Source organism: Puntigrus tetrazona, chromosome 1 (assembly GCF_018831695.1).
Source record: "Puntigrus tetrazona isolate hp1 chromosome 1, ASM1883169v1, whole genome shotgun sequence".
NCBI lineage: Eukaryota > Metazoa > Chordata > Actinopteri > Cypriniformes > Cyprinidae > Puntigrus > Puntigrus tetrazona.
This window is the reverse complement of record NC_056699.1, coordinates 6,429,345-6,452,875: the sequence shown is the minus strand read 5'-3', so window position 1 is coordinate 6,452,875 and position 23,531 is coordinate 6,429,345. Positions and strand designations below refer to the sequence as shown.

The window sequence follows — 23,531 nt, the reverse complement described above, 5'->3', positions numbered from 1 at the left end:
TTGGTTGAAATAATGTTACATTGTCTTTAGGTGTAGCACAGTATTTATGTAAACATTCAAACATGCTTATTCTGACTTGTACGTATAAAAGTATGTAAAAGAATAATTTGTAATTTTAAATTTGTAAAAAAAAAAAAAAAAAAAAGCTAGGCTAGTGGCAAATTTAAAAAAAAAAAAAAATTACAACTAATTAGTATTTGGGGTTAAAATAATGAATCTTTTTGTTGCAAATATGCCTGACAACTGAATGACATTTTAGTGGGTAAATTTAGTAAGTTAAGGAAAATGTATCATATTTATTTTTAGTAAAAAAAAAACAATTTAAACAATTTTTCTCACAGTTAAAACCCTTTCCCATCTTCGACCTGCATACATAATTGCAGACAAAGCGTGAATGTAAGGTTATTGTAATATTATGTGTTTCGTACTGCAGCGTTTTCCCACTGGTGAACGTGACACATTCAACCCTCCACCAATGCCATCTCTCATCATGCTGCTGGTAGGCCTCTGGTACGTCTGTGTGCATTCGTGTGTTTTGGAGGAGGCATGGTTCTGAAGAGCGGTTTGCAGGAAGGGTGGCATCTTATGCTCTCAAAGCTACCTTGCTCATGCTAGCCTGTCAGAAATGGCCTACCCTACATTTAAAGGTATAGTTCGCCAAAATAATAATTTACTTAAGTACCGAACCCTTATGAATTTCATTCTTCCGCTGACCACACAAAATAAATATTTTAAAGAATATTAGTGAACAAAAAATTGCTGCTCCCCATTAACTTCCAAAGTATTTTTCCCCATACAAATCAATGGAGACCAGCAACTGTCTGGTTATCCATTTATACATATGGGTAGTTGACAAAAAAAATCGATTGTGTCTTAGACATAATGTAGAAAAAAGCTTAACATTAAAATATAACATGAGAAAAAATTATCTTAATTCTTACAGTTGCTGTCACACCATAGGACATATTCATACGTCAACTACCCATATACCAGTCACTTTTTGACAATTTTTTAATTGAAAATCGGTTCAATAATTGGTAGTGCACACACACACACACACACACACACACACACACACACACACACACACACACATACAAGCATATATAATGCAGCGTTTGTAATTACTGAAATGACAAAATGATTTTCAAGATTATCATCATACTGCCGTAAATAAAAAGTTTGTTATTTAAGTGCTTAGTATCCTTGAGTATTTACAGGCCTATTATTTTCTGGTACCATGTGGTGCAATTTAAGGGAAGTCCTTTATAAAACGTTTACCTACGACTCCACCCATAAAGACGTCATAACTTCTCCGGAGTTTCGGGGGGTTCTCCGTCGGGACAGCTGACGGTGAGCTCGCTTGAGTGGGTGAGGGAAAATCAAACGCGTTCCACGGTTCGGCGTTCCGTTTGCGTGCGGGAGCGATTCCAGATTCGTCGTTCGGTTTAAAGCGCTCCTCCCGGGTTCGGTCGTGTCCGCACCATGGCTGCTGTGAAGGCGCTTCAACAGTGGTGCAAAATCCAATGTGAAGGATACCGGGACGTGTCGATCACAAACATGACCACATCTTTCCGGGACGGTCTGGCTTTCTGCGCTCTAATTCACAAACACAGACCGGACTTGATGTGAGTAACGACCCCCACACGGCCAACGAGAGCGTCGTGCTCGGAAAACGACAGCGTATGAACTTTGGACGACAGTTGAAACGCTTAAGACTCTAACGTGGAGTTTGTTGACGGTTTAAAGCTCGTTTCAGACGTTTAGAACGTTTGGAACTGTGCTTCAAAACAAAAGACGCGTTTGAACGTAAGACGAGGATAGGTCTTTCAGGGAGTCAGGACGTGGAAAACGTAGGATGGTATCAGACGTTTCAATACTTAGAAACATGATGGGAACGTTCTAACTTTTAGAATTTAAAGTTAAGAAATATATAATGGAACTTTTATAAAAACTTGATACATTTAATACCTTTTAAGAACTAAATATAATGTTCTTAAACGTTTAGTAGCTTACTGAATGACTTTTGTGATAATAGCCTAACAACTTTTTGAATTTCGTTAGCAGTTCTGTTATATTAATTGTAATTAACTTTGAGAAATTAAACTAGAAGTTACATTGAGGATGTTGGAACCCTTTTTGACGAAATATAAATAGGTTTATTTTAGATTTCACGCAACAGATTTTGTTAGAAATGCTCCAATAACACCATTAGCCTGACGTGATGACAGACTGCATGCTTGTGGTTGTGTTTGTATTTGTCTCAGATTTATATTGTTAATATTTGGCATGTGAAAATACCTTTTCGCTCATTTATGCTTGTCTCCAATTATTCGCTCTCTTGCAGAGACTTCGACTCTTTGAGCAAGGAAAATATCTATGAAAACAATAAACAGGTAAGATCGTTTAGTTTTTTTTCCCTTTGTTGCCGATATCATACCATTTTACGTTTCGTTTACTAATTTCTTTGCAAAATAACTTTTTAATTTATTTCATTTTAAGTACATTTGGTATCTTCTGATTTCGTAGCTGTCCTTATGACAGTTCCTGGAGGTACTACGCAGTAGTATTTTGATTAATGGGTGGTTTAAAGCATTTATGCATGCTACTTTTTTGAATTTTTAAAGATAAAGATACATTATTTTTAGAAAGTAAGTAATTTGTTTAATGTAAAAATGCTCCCCTGGGCCTTAGCATGAAAGTTTTTGGTCAGCAAAGTAGAGCAAAACAACCGAATCTGCTTCAAGTTTTCTGGGAAATGCCTTCCTTCCATAAAGATAACAACCCTGTCATGTTAACAGTTAGCGAGTTTCCTAGACCTCTCATAGAGCTATTTGACCTGTGTGCGCTTGACCAGGGTTAAGATGCGAGACTCGAGGCCTATTTTTGTGGTTTCTTATATTTTTGCAACAGCTGAATCACATGTCGTGTTCTTGTAGGTCATAATAAATCATCATCTGCGCGCTCTTATGTTCCCGTTTCCGCGGAAAAGGAATGCTGTCCAAAAAGGGCATTGTTGTGAAATGGAGAATGTGAAAGCATGTGATGAATAGTGCTGCGAAAGAAATGCTAATGAACATGCATGTAAGGATCACGCTCTCTTTCCAAACAGAGCTCGTGTGACAAAGAGGGGGCGAAAACGAAAGTGTTAACTCTTTAAGATAACGCAATGCGTGGTTTACAGGGTGGAGATTCAGTATCAGGTAAAATGGAAAGCTGGCACTGACTAAGAGTTCTGCATTTCATTTGTCAAATTACGCGATGGTCCAAAGACAATGAAACATTTCGTCCCTTCTAAGTCTTAACGTGCACAATTATTATAGATAACAGTAACTTTGGCATGATATTTATGATTTCCAGTTTTTACAGTAGGATTTTTGGTCTTAGAATCACATTACCTGTTGTGTAAGGTTTTTTTTTAATGAATCTTTATAGAAATACCTCCCACTTTATTCCTCTTGATTTTATCTAGATTGTTTTCTCTTTCTCTCTTTCCATGTTCAAGTCTGCTCTTGTTTATTTTTGATGGAAGCTTTTTTTTTCTCCCAAAGAAATGCAGGCCCAGTTGACATTTTTGCGTGCGTATAATGGGCATGGAGGAATTGTAGTCTTACCACTTAATGCCTCTGGATGGAAAATCACCACAAATTACAAACTTTTGCCCAGCTGTTCATCGTTGTAACATTGCGAACTATACTTAAGCTAAAAGCTGATGTGCTGACATATTCACGCTATTATGAATAGAGTGGAGACCAGATATTGTACACGGAAAACAAAAAATTCAGTTTTGGTATATAATGTCAATCAGTATTCTCTGCGTAAGAGCTAGTTTAACAAAAGTAGAAATTATACTTGTTTAATGTGTAAAAAGCTCTCAAATTATTGTGTGGTTGGTTATCTATTATTGTCTATTATAAGTTAATATTCATCAACAGCTTGTTTTACTCAAGTTCTCCCTCCTTTTGCAACCTGTAGACAAATACCTCTTAAAATCTGGAATGATTTTTGCACTTGATCCAACAAAATGTATAAATAAACAAAAATAATGATATACTTTTTGTTATATTTATTCATTTATTTTTACCAGGCATTTGAGGTGGCAGAGAAGGAGTTGGGTATACCTGCTTTGCTGGATGCCGAAGACATGGTGGCTTTAAAAGTGCCTGATCGCCTCAGCATCCTGACCTATGTGTCCCAGTACTACAATTATTTCCACGGACGCTCTCCTAGTAAGTACCGTCACCGGATAGCTGATTGGTTTCAGCAATAAAGATGTCCAGGAGCCATAAAAAATAATATTGGTAGAAAAAAGTACAGTATGAATAAAGCATAATCTAGATATTAGTATACTGTGAAACCGCAGGAGTTTTATAACCCAGCAAACGGTAGTATACTACATTTTTGCAATTCTATTTAGTGCCACAAGTGGTGCAGAATTTACACCCTTCACTTTTAAATGTAATTAGGCTAAAATTATGAAAAACATTTTCATTGTGTGGATGTGCAGTTGGAGGTATGGCAGGGATTAAAAGACCAGCTGAAGAGTCTAATGAAGCGCCATCCGAGAAGAAAAACCCACCTGTCACGGCTAAAGTTTTTCCCTCCCCAAAACCAGTCACGGAGAGCAAGACGCCAAAACCGGTGAACGAAAACAAGGTACACTGCGTAACTCATCTGACGCCTGTCAGCTCACACAGGAACTTCGGTAGTTCTGTATTTCTCGTGGAGTGTGTGGAATGCAAACTCGTGTGTACATAACAAACCTTGTCTCGGGTTGCGTACTTCTAACGTTAAATATTGTGGTAGTGTTTGCAGTTTCATAACTAATTGATCATTTGCTTTTGTTTTTTTTGCTCATTTTCAGAGAGAAGTTTTGGCGGAACGTGCCAATAAAACAACTCTGAGCAGCAGTTGCAACGTGTGTAACCAACATGTTCACCTTGTGCAGCGCCACCTAGTAGATGGGAAACTGTATCACAGGAGCTGCTTTAAGTCAGTTCTATTATATATTTTATTTTATTAATTTTTTTATTATTGGCATTATTAATGGGATTTTTTTTTTTTTTTTGTAATATTTTAAACACCGTATTGTTTTTTTTTTTTTTTTTTTTTTTTTCAGTTTTGCCAGCACAAATCTTACCTAAACAGCCACAAAATAACTGTTGTACATCTCCAAGCAATACAGCAGTGTTTAGAATCTGAATGAATCCACTTTTTTAATCAATGCTTCAAAAGCCCATTCATTAAAGAAAGCTCACTACATTCCAGAATGAATCAGCAGTTTGAACTACTCAATTCATACAGACATTCAGACATATAATTCATATTAACTGTACGGCAGCTATTACATAGTTTTGTTTTGTCAGCTGATCATTTAGCATAATATCAGTGATTAATAGCTGTGAAATTTTTGTGTGTGTGTGTGTGTGTGTGTGTGTGTTAAGATCATCCATCCATCCATCAGATCTATTCAGTGTAGAAAATGTTAAGATCATCCATCCATCCATCAGATCTATTCAGTGCATATATATATATATATATATATATATATATATATATATATATATATATATATATATATATATTTATATATTAACTATGAACTCTCTATTCAACAGATGCAAAGAGTGCTCCACTATTCTTCTCTCTGGCACATACAAGCCTGGAAAAGAAGCGGGAACTTTCATCTGCAAGACACACACAAGCATAGAGAGGCCTGCAGCTGTCCCAGCCACAAACATCACGGTGACTTCACCGAAGACACCATCCACATTCATAAACAAGACTGACCAGAATGTTTCAGGAGATACTGGAAAAGCTGGTCTAACTCCTAACGCATCTAAATTAAGCTGGCTGTCCAATAAAAGTGACCGTGCACCCACTCGTGAAATAATTGCCACGCCTACTCCAGCGGTTCGGCTCACACCAGCATCAAAAACTACTCCAACACCTACAACTGTGAAGACCTCCTTCAGCCCCCGAACACCCACGGAGTCTCCTACACCAGTAATCAATAGTGTACAGAAGAACCAAGAAGCCAGAAAGAGGTGAATGTCTTTCAGTTCAGTATTCTGCTGTTTTATCGGATCAGTGCTAAGTAAAACAATTTTTATGTATCATTCAATATTGAATAATTATTTTCAAAATTTTTATTTTTATATCCCTTTAACAATTTAATAACACTGCAACACATTTTCATACTGTACTTCATAATGTTGTGTTTGCTAAATTCAATATTTGATACCAATTAATTTTAGACTTTTATTTTTATTATTATTAAAACATTTTTTTATTTTAAAATCAGTAGTAGGTAGGCCTAGTAGTGGTGTCAAGAATATTATTATTATTATTACTATTATTATTTTTATTTTATTATTATTATCATTTATTTAGACAAAATAAAATTTTAATGTTGGCCGTTATGGTTATCGACCATGACAATGGCATGCTTGATGAATTAATTAGAATCCTCTTTTCTTATCTTTTTTTTTTCCTCTCTCTCTCTCTCTCTCTCTCTCTCTCTCTCTCTCTCTTTGGAAAGATTCTTTGAGTCCAGCGGCAATCCCAGCAGTATTGTGCCTGCCAGTAAGAGCACCTCATCACACACTTCAACCATATCTGTCAGTACAGCAAGTGCTAAAACTCCAGAAATCACAGCACCTAGAGCCACTGAAGGAGCCACGGCTGGTAAAGGCAGAGTCCTGCTACGGGTGGGAGACTGGACAAAAACACAGGACACAGAAAAAGAGAAGGAGAATGAAAAGGAGAAAGCCAAAGCTCTAATCGGCAAGATGGTGACTGTGGAAAAAAATAACAACAACTCGTCTCTGAGTCCAGCTGGGCTGAAAGCTAACAACAGGTGAGCTACATTGACCTACGATGAGAGCATTAAATACTTCCCATATATTTTATGACTTGTTTTCACAGGGTGGTGGTGTACAAGGGTCATAAATGATACAGAATTATAGCCTTCATGTCATCAAAACGTGAATTTCAACAATCCCAGACAGGCTTGATTACATGTCAATCGTTAACACAATCTCTTCACACTTTGGTTTCTACAGTAATGTTTCCCCGGTGGAATCGGGTGCTAAAGGCCCCTCAGGTAGGGTGCGTCTCAGAGCACTGGATACCAGCGTGGAACCTACTGCCCCGGCTGCTGCAGCGCCATCCTGGATCAGAGATAAAACCTTAAATAAAACCGCCAGGCCTGCGAGCACGCTGTCGTCCAACAGCAAGGGTGAGACACCTGGTGCACTGATAACATACAGATCTTGATCTTATTAGTTGTTTTTCTCTGTCTATCTATCTATCTATCTATCTATCTATCTATCTATCAAATAAATGTCATGGTGTGACATAGCAAACATGTTAAAAAAAAAAACTTGGGAGATACACGCGCACAGTGTATGTTGTGTTCATATAATATAATACAATGTATAATTGACTTGGAAATGTTTTTACAACTTTTCTTACATTGGTTTTGTAAATGTAACTTAAATGTAAGTTACAACAAACAATTGTTCAGTTTGGTAAACAAGCAAAAATTCTCATATTGAAACAACTGTGCTGCTTAATATTTCAGTGGAAACTGTGATAGATTGTTTTAAGGAATTTGTTGAATAGAAAGTCCAAAAGAACAGCGTTTATTTGTAATCAAAACCATTTCAAGTGTCTTTACTGTCAAATTTTATAAATTGTGTGCGTTCTTTCTGAATAAAACTTACTTGGTTATTCTAAGACCAAAAAGTAAGGCGTAGGAACATTGTCTTTCTAAATCGTGATAATATCGATTTAAAAAAAATCTTTTGATGTCATTTCAGAAAACGATACAGCTCCATCTGATTGGAGGTCCATGCTCAAGCCTGTAAAGTAAGTTGCGCTCGTGTCTCTAAATCAAACCTGTTTTTGATCTTTACTTTCTTGTTTTTTTAATATTTTCTATTCAGAGAGAGAAATAATTTTGGCACATTCTTTCTCATTTAAAATCATTTAATAATATCTCTATATGATTTCCCTAATCAAATCAACCTGTTCTTTATTGATTAACTGGTTCATTCTCCAGACACTCTTTCCCTCCCATTTCTTCACGCTCCCTTGTGATTGGTTCTCTTGATGGGCGTGTAAACCTGCTGCGCCCAATAAGACCAGCAGTGGGTCGTATCTGAAAGCCCCAGAGCTATAGAGCTCAGTGCACAAGCACTTCCCTCATGAAGATCTTTCACCTGTAACTGCCCCTTTAACATGCCTCACCCTCCCAAACTTTCACCTGTCGGAGGTGAGAGAAGCCATGCTGAACATTTAGTTGCTCCAAAACAAAACGCACAAGTTTAATATCTTTTCATCTCTTTTCCTTTTTCTAGAACTGTCGGTTCCACAGAAAACACTAGCTCACCCTCCAAGAAGCCGGAAGCAGCTTCCTCTCCACGCACATCAGGTCTAGGAAGTTCGCAGACATCTGTTCCTGCACCATCTAACAAAAACATCTCCATTAGCATCCACACACCCAACGCTCCCTCACCTAGCCCTAGGAAAAACGGGCCTAAATATAGCGGTAAGATTTTAGTGAAAGGTGTAGAAATAAGCTTGTTGTTAAATATTGTTTTACGAGTGAATTCTATTCAGTTCACATAAGAACAAATACGTCTTTTCAAAGTGAAAAGGTTTGGACATATTGAATGAATGAAATATTATTCGGGATGTGCCTAGAACAAGTTAAGTAAATGAGAAACAAAATAATACATTTTATATTTATACTCAAATGCAGTCAAACTTAAAACCCTAAAGAGTTTTTTATTTTTATTTTTTATTACAAACATACTATTACAGTATTTCATATTTTACATTGTCAAAATAACTGGGTAACTTTCCACCACACACTTGAGGTATTAGGCCAATCACAATGCGCTGGATAGCTGGCTAATCAGAGCACACCTCTCTTCTTTTTTTAGAACAATGAGCTTTGTACAAATAGACCTGTTTCAAAAGGCGGGACTTAGAGGAGAAACAATAGTGTACAGTATGTGGAAAATAATGTGGGGTTTTTTTTGCAACATAAACTCATTGCATTACACCAAATACACATGTTATTTTTGTTTTTGTTTTTTTAGCAACATCATATAATCATATATTACCATTTTCACACATCAGATTACGAGCATCCAGTCAAACCAAAATTTATTCGGACACCTTCAACATTTTTCACATAATCACAGCTCATTTGCTATAGTTTAGAATAAAATATGTCAAGATCTGAGCTGAACTGTGTCAGAACAAATTCATCTTGATAATGTCAGATAACTTTGATAAAAGTATATAATGAATTAGGATGAATAGCTGTCGGCTGTTAAATCTAATTCATTTGTCCACATTTTTTTTTTTTTATTATATTTTTGGGCATAATGGCATAATTTTTTTTGTACCGTGTCCATAAACTATAGAAATACAGTTACTTTCTCAAAGAATCCCAAGTACAGCCAAACATGCATTAAGTTAACCTGAACAATAGCATTAACATTCATTCGTGTTACGATTAATAAGAGCACTACATGCGGTACATTTGTTTCTTAGTTTCACGATTTCTTTGTTCATCTGTATGTTTTCGTCTCTTCCAGACTCCAGCAGTGGCAGCGTCGTATCTCCTGTTAGTCCCTCAGAGACTGAAATGCATAAATTGCACAAGGTGTGTGTCAAAACAATAATTACATGTGTTATCTGGTCTTGTGCATTTATGTCTGCACTGATGTGTGTGAGTGTTGAGGGAATACTTTGTCAAGGGGCCTATTTAGACTGTTTTGGAGACTCAAAAAGACCTTTGGGGCACAGTTATCTTTGAATAGACTATTAGAATCAAAATAGTGACTTCATAGTAAGCCCAGAATTTGAACGGTCTTTTCACTCCTCTGATTGATAGACCAGAAATGCATTGAAAGGGGTAAATAAACCATTGAGGATCTGTACAAAGTCGTTTGACGGTTCACGTTTGACGTATTATGTGTGTCTGTTTGCTTTAGCCCGGTTACATTCCTAAGGAAGACATTCAAAAAGAACTTAAGGAAATTGAGATGAATATGAACGAGTTGGAGAAAAGAGGAGTCGAGCTGGAAAAACAACTCCGGCAATGTGATGAGGGTCTGTACATGCGCACACACACACACACACACACACACACACACACACACACACACACACACACACACACTCTCTCTCTCTTAAAAACGTATCTTTTACAAATAATGACAGAATTAATAGCCTTTTGTCAGCTCTACTTCACATGACAAAGGAAGAATTATTTTACTTTGTCCGTTTATCTTGTGTAAAAAAAAAAAAAAAAAAAAAAAAAAAAGGATACATATGAATAATGTGTGACTGTACATGCATGTGTTCATACTTGTATGCATAATAAATATACACGGTAATTATTTTGGATATGATTGTTTGATAACTCATTGCTGTGCATAAATAACTGTTGATCCATTATTACTGTACATTTAATAAATTCAAAATTAGAGGATATTTAAGACCTGTATTGGTGGTTTAAGGATGATTTAAAAATGTTGTAGATGTTGTTCTTTGGTGCTCCAGCAGGTGGAGACAAATATTACAAATCTGGTTTCTCTTTACATCATGTATTAGCCTAAACTAATGCCATATATGTTTAAAGGAATCTTACATTTTTGTATTTTTCTTCAGAAGGAGAAGAGGACACATTAATGAACGACTTAATGGTGGACTGGTTTACCCTCATCAGAAACAAACAGGTCTACATGAGACGTGAATCCGAGCTTGTGTACATGTAAGTGTAAATTGACTTGCTTGCAGTAGTGAATATCATCTCTTTCTAAATATGCATTAAACAGTGTTATTATGTGTAATTGTGTTGTGGTAGTGCCAAGACACAGGATCTAGAGGAAGAGCAGCCCAGTGTCGAGGCAGAACTCAGGAAACTGCTGGACAAACCAGGTTGGTACAATACTGAAAAATCCAAGCATCATTTGTTTGCAGATGCCACTTGATCAAACATTTCGTGTAATGCAGTGGCATCCATACTTTTAGTAGTTACTGTATAACTGGATGATGATAAAGCTTTGTGTAGATAGCTGTAAACCAATTGTGTAATTTGCTTTAAGTTCACATTTTGTTTAAACGCTTAAGTTGCGTATCACGTTTGTGTAATCTAATCTAGCTATTAAACGATGCTTCTATCCTGTAGAGCACATGAAGACTTCTTGGGACCGTAAACGAGAGGAAGAGCTGATGGCCAAACTTGTTGGGATTGTAAATGACAGAAATGCAATAGTGGATGGGCTGGATGAAGACAGACTGAGGTGTGTAACACATCATACCCTATCATCCTTGTTCAAAAATCCTTGGTTACATCAGCAGAAGAGAGAAGTTATTACATTTTGATGGGGGGAAACAAATATAATCTTTAAGGTGTTTTTAATTTTTTTTTTTTTTTTTTTATTGGTTGTTTCGTTTTAATAAATGCACAATATAACTAGGTAAATATTAAAGTAAATAGGCTATTTATTTATTTTATTTTTATGAATTTTGCACAATAAAATTAGCATTTATTTACTCTGTATTTTGTGTGTGTGTGTGTCTTAGTTGTTTTATTTTTGTTTTCAGAGTGCTATTCACATCTAAAAACATAACATGACGTTTATGAATCTTTTTATGCTTCTGTCTACAGGGAGGAAGAGGAGGACGAGCAGCTGAATAAGATGATGCAGAATCTCGGTAAATATGATTACATACTTTTAATAAGAGGTTTTAAATGCTACATAGTATCTTTTTATACTTTTTAATAATAATTTTATCTATAAGCTTTTGAAAAGAAGCTGCGCAAAAGAAATATTTAAGCTTTAAAAAAAAATTATATTATGATGAATTCAGCATGAATAGCCGCGTGCATTTCCTGTAAAAGACAATTTCTTATTTTACGACAAATTATATTTCTCTAGCTAGAAACTGATTACTCTGCACCAGCTGGCTCTGATTTTAAAGAGGCAGAAATTTGCAGCCAACTCTATTTATTATGGTCCATTGGATGTCTTTTGGATGACTCAAAATGAACAACCCTTCCTGTTTGCAAATAATAAGAGGCTGGCGGTGCAGAGACGCTTGTTTATTGTCACCATTTGTTCGCTGATGGCAGAGAGAATTATTATTGGTAAGGTTTAGTATTAGTCAACATAATATAAACTGATATATTTAGTTTAGTTTGATAAAACTGGCTGCACATGAGACTTCTACGCAAGGCCAACACTGTATTTAAAGCACTAGTGTTTAACTAGGAAGTTCCATTTTTGCTTTGTTTTTTTTTTGTTTTTTCAGATGTTAAAACAAAAGTTATTTCTTTTTGGTATATCTGTGCAACTCTCCACCCACCGACAAAATGCTATGAATCTTGTGATTTTTAATTGCTCTGTTCATGTTTATATATTCCACGATTTGAAAAGCCAAACAGGAAAAGTAATGCAAGCCATTTTGATTTAATGATCGCTAATGGAAACCATAGGTATCTAGCCTTGGCTAATGATCTGTCTGCATTTTCAAAGCTAAAATGACTTACGATAAAATGTATAATTTACTAAACCAATTAAACCAATGCATAAATGTGGGCAAAAGTCATGAACATTTGCAATTCATGATATTAAAAAGTGCCGAAAAAGCCCTGGAAGCTGTTACTGAAGTTCTGTGGTCACCATTAGCAAATGACCTCTCGGTTTCTCGTGACATGAACTTTATGTACCTTGCAGTTAAGTATGGGTTATGTTCTACGATTTGCAGATATGAAGAAAGAAAAAGGGAAGAGAAAATCCATATCCCGGTGGTTTAGTCTGAAAAGTAAACGGCCATCCACAGAGGACTGATCTTCATGAAAGTGTGTGTGTGTGTGTGTTTTCTGTCCCAAACCGAATGTTTCAGCAGCAGTTTGAGGTCAGATCACAAAGTCTTAATTGCAGTAACGCAGCCTTCAACAAATGTTTTTTTTTGTGAAATCGCATCATTATGTATTTTCACACTTTATTCCCCCCCACATACTTTTTGCACATTTTTTTGAATGTCTCCTGTCATTGTGGGTGTGATTTGTGCATCTGTTAGCAAACGTTTTGCACTTGAATCCTTGGTATAATGTCGATTGTCTTTCAGTCAGTGTTTCATTAGGGAATTGGACCGTTTTGAGAGAAAGGAGATCTTTAAGTCATACTGATTCATATTGGATCAAGGTTGAAAATGGATGGGTTAAGATCTGACCCAAACTGAATTCACTTTCTTATACTTGACTTTTTTTTACAGTATATATTAAATTGGGAATATGACTTATCTTTTTTTTACTGGAAATGATCTTGTTTGATGATTTTAATGGTGTATTATCTTGGCACACTTCTGCTGTCTCAACAGCAGGGGGCAGACAGTGACTGATTTCAGCCACAGGACACTGTATGCACCCTGGTTTCTCTACAAACTGTGACAGAACTGATTTAACAGGGCCTTTTAAGAAACAATTTAGGATTAATTTAAGAGCCTGTGTTGTTTCTTTGACCACATGCTTTTTTTTAACCACTGTCCAGGTAGATTTTTATTTATTTTTCTGGGTTTTCCTTAAATATGAATTGTCTTCATATGATCTGCACTTTTTGTTTTAAATGTTCTCGTTTTCTTTTCGCTGTATTTGATGAAAAGTACATCTTAAACCGTTTAGCTGTTTGGGCCAAAGTAGTTGCCTAACTGTTTGTAATTTAAGCTAAAAGGTCTCTTTTTAACCCAGTATTCAGTGCCCAGCATTTAATTCAAACGTTTTTATTTTGTGTACAATAAATTTTAATAGTCAACATGAAGGCTTAATTTTTTTCTTTTTAGTCCATCAGCAGTTGTTAAATATGATTACACCACCTAGCTGCTTTTTATCTTCCATTAGCAAAGCACAAATTTGTTTGCAAATGATCAGATTTGCTGCCTAAGCACTACAAAGTACAGTAAATTAATGCAAAAAATGACCCCTAATTTGACAATTTAGGTGTGATTTTTAAAAAATGCCAATAAAATGCCAAATTTTATTTTTCATATTTGTAAAATGTATTTCAATATTAATTCAGTATCATATTTTTTTTTCTATATAAAACAGTTTTATGCATTATACATGCAGTGTTTGCATTGATTTTTTTTTTTTTTTAATGTTTTAAAATATAGTAATATTGTGAAATACTATTGTAATTTAAAATAACTATTTTCATTTTTCTCTTTTTTTTTTCTTTTTTTTTTTTTTTTTTTTTTTTTTTTTGCATCATTACCCCAGTCTTCAGTGTCACCTGAATTTAGGAAATAAATTTAATATGCTGACTTGCTGTTCCAAAAAAAAACATTTCTTATTGTTCGTAAATAGCGGTACTGCTTAATATTTTCTGGAAACCCTACTTTATTCAATGAAGTTCAAAACAACAAAAATACAATCAAAATAACATGCTTTATAGCTCTTAGTCTCATTTGTAGATGACGACCCAACTATATTGACACTTAGATGCTTTAAAATGCCTGAACAACTAAAAGTAAACACTCTTGGAAAACACCTACAGTAGCAGTGCAGAACCTTATAATAAACTGCATGCTTGGACTTCTTTTGGGGATTCCTTATGAAACTGTCTAGATACACAGTGTGCATACGCTGTGTACCCACTTACCTGACCAAGATCCAGCTTAATAACGTAGCCTGTGTTAGCATTTGTGTCTTGCAGCATGTGTTTGTGGGCTTCTAATGCATACAAATTTATTCCGGTTCTGTCTCTGTTTGGCTTTGTCGTTGAGTGAAAAATCTGCTGCGACACAGATTACAGAGCATGTGAGACCACAAGAATAGGAATGCTAACATATGCTAATATATGTGTTGACTCTGTCGGAGCTGATATGGCGAGTGGATTACCTGTGTTTCCTTCCATCTGATCCACTGAAAGTGTCTACAGCCGAGGACACCCCATTGAGCTTTACATGAGTCGCTGCTTTTGATATGCATTTATGCTAAGAGTGTTTGTTTGCTGCTGCTCAAATCGAGTGATGAATATAGGTTTGCTCGAGTGATCCTGTATAGGGCCAGTTTACGCTGATGACTTTAACTGGGGAAAAAAAAATAAAAAATCTTAATTATGCAAGATACCCGTTAACGACACCGAGGTACAATAAGGTTGTTGTTTTTTTTTTTTTTTCCCAGTTGATGAACAAACACTGACAGCCAATCAGCAGCCACTTTGCCTTTTAAAGCCACAGTTCACACAAAAATGACAGTTCTTTAATTGCTCGCTTTCATGTCGTTCTAAACGCGTAATACATTTGTTGATCTTCAGAAACCTATGTTTTTGATGAATTCTCTGATCCTCCATATAGCAAGAGTGCTACCACAAGCAGGGCAGAGGAAAATAGTATGCATTTCTGAGCCTTGCTTGTGGTAGTACCCTTGCTGTCTGTGAAGTGTCAGGCATGTGCTGATCTTGCTAAGTTTGATGTGTTCCTGGGTCAAGATATTCTGTTGATCCTGCAGCATTTTAATTAAAAAAATTTAGTCATCTTTACATTTAAACCTAATCTTACCCGTGACTAATGCCTTAAATCAGAGGAACTGGCAACGCTGATGTACAAGCACCAAACACTGACTGTAAGACCAATCTTCACAAAAACTATAAACTAGTGCTACAGATCTGATTGGTTCATCCCAATGTTGTTCTAGGATTTATAAAAAAAATATGTTGATCGAGGAACATGTCGCTCTCAGCAAAATCAGGTTCGGTGAGAGCTCTCGAATTTCATAAATGTCTCAATTTGTGTTCTGAAGATGAACGGAGGTCTTTGGACTGACATGAAGGTGAGTAATTATTAAAGAATTGAATTTTTGGGTGAACTATCCTTTTAATTAGTTAGAAAGTGTGACACCTGCTTATAAACAGAACGTTATTCTCCGCTTGTGTGGATGCTAATATTATTATTATTATTATTATTATTATCATGGATTTCAATTTCAAAACGAGAATTCTGCTGAAAATAAACATTCTGTCATCGTTTACTTATGTTGTCCCAAACCTGCATGGTTATTGGTTCTCTGAAACGCAAAAGAAGATGCTTTGAAGAATGTCCATCCTGCTCTTTTTCCACTTAGTAAAAAATAAATGATAAAGTTTAATCCAAGTTGAATTTTTAAAAGCAATTATACCTGTAACAGAGGGGGACAATTTTGGTTTGTCACGTTTATGTAGTTTTTCTTCTTCAAAGCTTGAAAGTCCTTTGGTCACTATTTACTTTCAAGGTAAAAATATTCTGTATTCCAGGAGAGACAGAAAATCATGTGATTTGTGAGAAAAATGAGTTTATGGTGATGATAATAATACTACTTATCGAAGGTTAAAAGGTTTTACAGTCTTATTGTGTCTTGTAATTTTATAAACACTTTTTATATTAGAGGTTATATTTGTGAACGACATAATAGAGAATTTTTCTGCAGGTGCTTAATTTCAAAACGCCAAATGAATGTGTGTAATTGTTTTCTTCCAGTAGGTTCACTGTGCTGCGGCATGTAATTTATCGTCATAAATGCCCTAGGTTAAATGAATTTAAGCACACACACACACACACACACACACACACACATAAGGCAGAATATAAGCCCTTCATTGTGTGTGGGGAGATTTCTGGGAAAGACATTAGAGATGGAAAAGCTATCTACACTGACCTGGAGAGATAGCCCGTGTCAGACTCAGCCACCATGTGCAGAGCTCTGCATAAATTCACACACACACACACACACACACACATATATATATGCAGAGAGAGCGCTTTATGTGCGCACACATGTATTTAAGCTAGGTTTGAGCTCAAAACGATCAATTACATAAATACACTTTGCACTTGATAATAATAAAGCAGTTAATGCCCGTGAAGGGTCATAAGCATACTTTGTATGGTTCTCTATTTGATGTGAATATAATTTTTTTAATTTGCAAAAAAATCAAGTTTTTAAGACCGAAACAAGGGAAACGACCGGCACATTAGGGTTCACTGATGTCACATCACTTAAATGTAGCTTTACATCACTTGCTAATCAATGGATCCTTTGTAGTATAAATATAAAATACAATATAATAAATAAATTTAAATTAAATATAAATGTCTGTATTTATTTGATGTTTTCCACACACAGACACACACACAAAAATCCTTAAAATAATTGTAATGCATGGCGTCATATTGCTCATGCCATATTAATAAATGCTCAAAATGCAAGCTGTTGTTGCTATCGCTGTAAGAAAAAAAAGACCGTAACATTTCCACAGCTGGCCTGAAGTCACTCTGTACTGAAAGCATGACGCAAAGAATCATTACAAGACTCAAACTGATCTTTATAGTCTTGAATATTTTATTAGATAACGCCTCTTCTTTCTTTGCCGTTATTGAATGTTTATCACGATCGAATGCCGTTCTGTAATGATGTTTGCATGCACACTCTCCATTTGAATTAATTCTCTGGTTTAATTTAGCTCACGAGGACTAATTGCTTCTGACTTTGTATTTGAAGCTACTTGGGGTTACTTCGCATTTAGTGGTACTGATTTTATTATTATAAAATGTTATTTAGATGTGAGGATATTGTAAATTCTTCTAGAGAGTAAATGACGGTAACAAAACAGACTACTGACTTCCATAGTTTTGCAGAGAATATTTTGAAGTAGCACCATGCTGATGCGTCTTGAACAAATCATAAAAGCAAACCGACTTTAAAGGGATGTGTCAGAGATGTGGCCCAGCGGTCAGTGCACAAGCTTTGACTTGTTGAACCATTTTCATTTCCAATTTTCCCTCTTATCTTTTTACGGTCATTCTCCAGCACATTCTCGCTACTCTTAAGTGGTGAAAAGGCCAAAAAAGTACTAATAAAAATGTCATTTTCTGAGGAAAAGGAGAGTTGCCGGCATGATGCTAGGGTGTTAAGAATGGCTGCTCGGGCATTGCTAGTTGTGGGTGATTAGTAGGATACTTTGAGTGGTTGCTTGGGTGTAGTTAGGTTGTTGCTAGGGTATAAATAGGCCCAAAATAGAGTTTTCGCCTATTTTATCAACTGATTGACCAGTTTACATGCATAATCAGATTCCAAAATTAAGTACTAGAAATTAGATTTGATTAAATAAAGTACTGTAAAATACTCGTAATCAGACTGCAGGTACTCTTTTTTGGATGACATGATTACATCTTATCAATATGATACAAGATCATTCTATTGAAATGTGCAAAATTAAATCATATGTAGGATCCAAAAGGTCCAAAAGTAGTCTAATTACCTAAAATGTCTAATGGATTATGCTACTATGATTTTTCTCACGTAATTTGGCATCAATAACGGGTAACAATTTGTAAATCTACCCAGCTCTGTATATATATTAATAATAAAAATAATTATTATTAGCCATAATGATATTAATAGAGGACCCTCCCCACCCCAAAATAAAAACAATTGTGCAGACCTATAAGGTTTTATCAATTTTAGTAGAAAACACCAGTTCCAGTATTCTTCTTAACTCTTGTTCTAATCAACTAATTTGTCTACACTCAAGTACTAAAATCATACCGTATACTGTCACTCATTCTCACTGTTGACCGTCTTGATTAAAGCTGTTTTCTTTAAAGATGGCGATTTGTGAGTGTGTGTGTGTGTGTGTGTGGCACAGCATATCGCATATCTCTCAGAGGCAGCTGACATCATTTTAGGATATGAGAGTGAGTGAGACAAGTTAAATTATCTCACCTTTTTGCTTGCTTTCAGGTTTCTTGCCCTATGATACTCACTTTCCACTCTCATTAGACACGTGTGTGTGTGTGTGTGTGTGCGTGCGCACTGTTGTCTTAATTCAAATCGTTTCTGCTTTTTCGCTCTAAAAGGTTGTGAATCACCCCCATTGACGTGAGTGTCAGAGTGCATGAACAATTTGTCATTTGTGTCTCTCTGTCGCTCACACGTATATAGACTCTCCAAAGCGATAACTCAAAATCATGCTGAAGGAGGACCGCTTGCCAAGCCTAACATGGCGCTGGCATAATTAGCGCTTAAAAGACGTGTGTTTGTGCTCAAACTGACGTCAGTAGCAAGTGAAGTTTCTCTCTTGGTATTTTTGTTTTGTGTGTGATTAAATGTTGTGGCTCATGTGCGGTTACATCCAGCACTTTGCAGTCTGTCTGTCTGAACGCAGGCGACTGTTACCCGAATGCTGCCGCCATGTGAAGCCAGGTCTGATTTTGGCCCTGTCCATCATCGTGACTATCATTCTCTGCTGACGTTTATTACTTTATGACTAAACATCTCCCAAAAACACACACTGGCGTCACCACACCAACAAGGCCTGGCCCAAAATGTGACAACGTATTCAAGAGTTATTCCATCCTGTATTATTCTAGTTTATGATGTATTGTCCCATAAGTCTGCTAAATATTGAAAAGAAATGAAAATACGTCAAAGTTTTTCCAGTAGGCATATTAATTTAGCAAAATGAAGCCGATTGTCTTGTTGTTGGAAGATTTAAGATTCACAGCAGTGTATGTCAATGAATGGAAGAAAGCTCCTTTTTTCACGCTACGCTACAAGCTACTAAGAAAAAGTAGCTACACTAGATCATTCAACTGAAAAGGAAAACTCACCCTCTTGTTCAAAACCTGCATATGTGAAACAATAAATAAGATATTTGAAGAATGTTTCCAACCAAGCATAAAAACATAAAACCCAAATAAATAAGCAATATTTTGGCCTGGTTTCACAGACGAGGCTTACACTAAACCAGGATTATACTTCAATTAGGACAGTTAACTGTTTTTTTATTTAGAAAAGCGCCTTAGTTAAAAAATAGTGGTGCTCATCTTGAGATGAAAGGCCCTGATGTAGGCCGATTTTAAAATCTGTCAGTGCAAGTTACTTTCAGATGAAACAGCTCAGACGTAAATTTAGTCTTAAGCCTTGCCTGTGAAACGGTGTATTTATTTATTAATTTATTACAGTTAGTGTTTGAATGGGCTAAATTCATGAAACAAAAACATATTGATAAACAAAAATGTATTAAGAAGTCATTAAATGCTATTTAGGAAATAGGATTTGTGAATCTTTTGTATCCTCTCAATGTGCAAGAAAAACAAAACAAACCGATTTCGAGCGAACAGATTCACTAGAATGAATCGGACTGTGCGTAGGGCGGTTTAGGACTTTCTAAAACTAGATGACTACAGCATCGATCAATTCCAATGGCGTTCATAGTGGGAGTGACGCACTACATGGAACAAAGTTGAATTTTATTTTATAAAGTTATACACTGGCCTTCTATTTAATTATCAATTTGGATAACGTGTTAGAGGACTTTTAACAGAAGTGACGCAGAATGGCGCTTGGCCCGTCATGGGCAAACGTTGTGAAGACATCCGCCTATCGAAAGTTTACATAAACGAAAAGCACTGCAATGTACCGCTGTGTGAATCGGCCTGTATGTCAAAAGAGTTGGAGTGATGGACTGAACTAGTATACATTTGATATTGTTATTAATATAAGTGTAGTAGGCCAAAAAAAGATTTACAGACACACACATACCGACATCTGCCCATTCATTTCTCGTATGTCCCATCTATCCTCTTCATTACACTATTTCCCCATTACCTCCTCTCTCATTTCTTCCCCTTTATTTTTCTCCTCTCATTACACATCCTCTCCTCCTTCTCTTCTTGCGTTCCGTCGTCTTGTTTCTAAGCTAACCTGATTTCAGCTCGTGTAGTCTGCACAGATAAAGACAGATCCTACTCTGTTTAGTGGATTAGATAGTTAATCACAGTATATTACAACCTCTCTGTTGGCTTGCCATTGAAGAAGAGACACCTCTCTCAGCCAAAGCACATTAGACGGCCTAATCAGATCTCCCCTCCCTCTATTACAAATTGAATGATATAATATTCCTCAGTTTTCAATATTAAAAAAGCCCCCGACCTTTTAGTTTTGCCTTTCCAACGGGCGTGTAGAACTTCATCATGCCCCTATGATAGAATTAGCTGATATCTGAGCTTCCCATTCCAGCATGTCTTCATGGCATGTAAGCTTCCTCTAAGGCTGGCTGATTGAATTTGAGGGAGGCTGCACCAACCACTTAAGGATTTCTGCACGCTCCTGATTGATTATGCCCTTATCGTATCATCTTGCCTGGAGTCGTTTGATAGGCCTGCTCTCCATACGTCTCGCACTCTCTCCCTCTCTTTGCAAGTAATTTCGCATCTTTTTTTATGCCTTCCAGTCTCGTTTCGGACCTATTTCTCATGGTCGGTACTAGAGACTCAGATTGCAATGGATAGCTTGTATCCTCTCATAGAGAAGAGTTACCTTGTAACCAAGAGTTATGAATTGGCTATAGTTATGATTAGAGATTGAATCCTAAGATACTGTATATCTTTGGGATGTACTATCTCGTGTAGTTTAGATCCATCCATGAAATGGGCTACTTTCTAACAATACTCGGATATGCCATGCATATTATTAGATATTGAGAACGACTTTAGAGTTTCTTGCATTAGTAAAGCTAGCTTAGAATTGTTAAGCAATATTAAAAATCTGTGCATAACTTGTACTACATGTGCTAGAGGACATGGCAGAACCTTAACTCTGGTGCATCTTATTAGTGATGCACCGGAGTTAGCTCATTTTGTCTCTGAAAATGAAAGTAAAATTTAGGTTAATTGGGTATCAGAACTCTTTATACTGTAGTAAAGTTCTTTAGCAATGAACCCCAGAGTGCCCCACAGGAATATGAGCAGTTAAAGAGGGCATTGGAAGGAAAATTCACTTACTAGGTGATTGCGTATAAATGCATTTTAGCAGTTTGTGGACACAACCATCTTACAATGATGAAAATCCATTCACTCTTTTATAAAACCTAAAAATGGTGGAAAAGCAGCTTGTGGTTCCACTAAGAACCTTTAACATCCATGTAACTCTCACTGTTTTTGTGAAGAAAAAAAGCTTCTGATTGTAAAAATGTTCTGCACCTTTTAAGAAATTGACATTTTTGAGGTTACAAAAGCCCCCTTTTAGAATCTTTAGGCTATTATTTAGAAACATAATAGCAATGTTTTGTAACGCATTCTCAATACCTTCTTGATTCTTATTAAGCTTCACAATATCAGATAAGGCATCAAAATTTCAGCAACCAAGACATAATTTTTGTTTTGTTTTGCAGGAAAAATGGCCGGATATTTTCAGCTGCTGAAATTTTGGAGCGAAGGAGTGAAGAACAGGTAATTCATTATTTTTCTAAACAAAAAAAAAATCTCAGGCTTGAAAGGACACCTCTTTGAAGGCTTTTTGACTTGTGAATAGAATCACGCCTAGCGTTTAGCACTGCTTTGCATTGATCAAAAAATCTGTTTTTCTTCAGAAAATGTAAAAATCTAATTCATCGCATTGAGAAGGCTTTACCTTCATGTCAACCTTGAGAGCATGATTGTGTATGTTTGGTCATGAACTCATCGGTGACCGGGGTGTGTAATGTGGTGTGAATTTTGCATGTACCTGCATGTGCATGCATGTGTGTATTTCATGGGGTTGAGACAGACCCTCTCTCCTCGCCTCGGCCCGGGCGTTAATTAGTACACAGATAATCCAAAACCCACTCAGCATGCGAACAGACCGATTTGGAGCCTGTCACTACAAGCACACACACAGGTACACACCTTTAACAAACGTATACACACAAGCAGACTCAAAACACAGTTCTAGTCTGACTATTTCTGATCTAATATAAGGTCTAATTGATTGAATGACTCATTGTATTGCATTTTTATACAGTAACTCTGGGTTTAGCACATCAGACTTGGCTTATCATGAAAAGGTCACTACATTTCTAGTTAGGGACTAGCTTGAAGTCAATATGGAACTTACTCTTGTAATATGTATTTGAGAGTGAAAAAGGACGAAGTTCAGTTTCTCCGTTGTGAGTATGTTAACACTTTTTTTGCCTACTGAGCATACTGTTTTACACAGAGATATGTTTGATCATGTTCACCGGAGCTGATCAAAATTTGATCAAAAAAACTGAAATATTGTGAATATATTACAGCAACTTTATTTTAACATATAGCCTAATTTACTCCTGATGGTAAAGCTGAATGTTCAGCAGACATTAGTCAGTGTTCTGGTCACATGATCCTTCAGAAATCATTGTAATATACTAATTTGATGCTCCAGAAACATTTCTTATTAATATTAGTGGTTAACGGTTGCTTTGCATATTCGTGGAAACTGTGATACATCTTTCTCTTTACTTTCACTTTCGATCAGTTTAATGCATCCTTGCTGAATACAAGTGTTCATTTCTTTCAAAAAAAAAAAAAAAAAAAAAAATGACTGTCTGATTTTAGTTTATTAGTCATTATGCGTTGTATATGCCAGTTCAAATTGACTTTATATAGGCAGAGAAAATCATTCCATTTAGCTTTCTGTTTTTTTAATGCACGGTAAGACCAGGATGCAA

The 23,531-nt window shown here is 36.1% G+C and overlaps 1 protein-coding gene across 3 annotated transcripts; it reads left to right on the top strand.

The window, feature by feature from the left end:
* Nucleotides 1–233: 233 nt before the first annotated feature.
* micall2b (mical-like 2b) lies at nucleotides 234–13,841 on the top strand. Of its 3 annotated transcripts, none has more exons than XM_043241782.1 (17): nucleotides 234–647; nucleotides 2,348–2,396; nucleotides 4,088–4,229; nucleotides 4,508–4,656; nucleotides 4,865–4,992; nucleotides 5,619–6,047; nucleotides 6,542–6,859; nucleotides 7,065–7,240; nucleotides 7,824–7,872; nucleotides 8,364–8,554; nucleotides 9,615–9,682; nucleotides 10,014–10,131; nucleotides 10,693–10,795; nucleotides 10,889–10,962; nucleotides 11,213–11,327; nucleotides 11,696–11,742; nucleotides 12,796–13,841. In XM_043241782.1, the coding sequence occupies exons 3-17, from the start codon at nucleotides 4,145–4,147 to the stop codon at nucleotides 12,876–12,878; spliced, it is 2,133 nt and encodes a 710-aa protein (XP_043097717.1). In that variant the 5' UTR covers nucleotides 234–647; nucleotides 2,348–2,396; nucleotides 4,088–4,144; the 3' UTR covers nucleotides 12,879–13,841. The 3 variants fall into 3 exon arrangements, with proteins under 3 accessions (XP_043097717.1, XP_043097706.1, XP_043097709.1); XM_043241771.1 differs by lacking the exon at nucleotides 234–647 and adding an exon at nucleotides 1,253–1,628; XM_043241774.1 differs by lacking the exon at nucleotides 234–647 and adding an exon at nucleotides 1,666–1,861.
* Nucleotides 13,842–23,531: the final 9,690 nt, after the last annotated feature.

Coding starts and splice junctions, on each gene's coding strand:
- micall2b (XM_043241771.1), top strand. CDS start 1,486: ATGGCTGCTGTGAAGGCGCTTCAACAGTGGTGCAAAATCCAATGTGAA. Junction 11,328..11,695: donor CTGGATGAAGACAGACTGAG/GTGTGTAACACA, acceptor TTCTGTCTACAG/GGAGGAAGAGGAGGACGAGC. Junction 11,743..12,795: donor TAAGATGATGCAGAATCTCG/GTAAATATGATT, acceptor TACGATTTGCAG/ATATGAAGAAAGAAAAAGGG.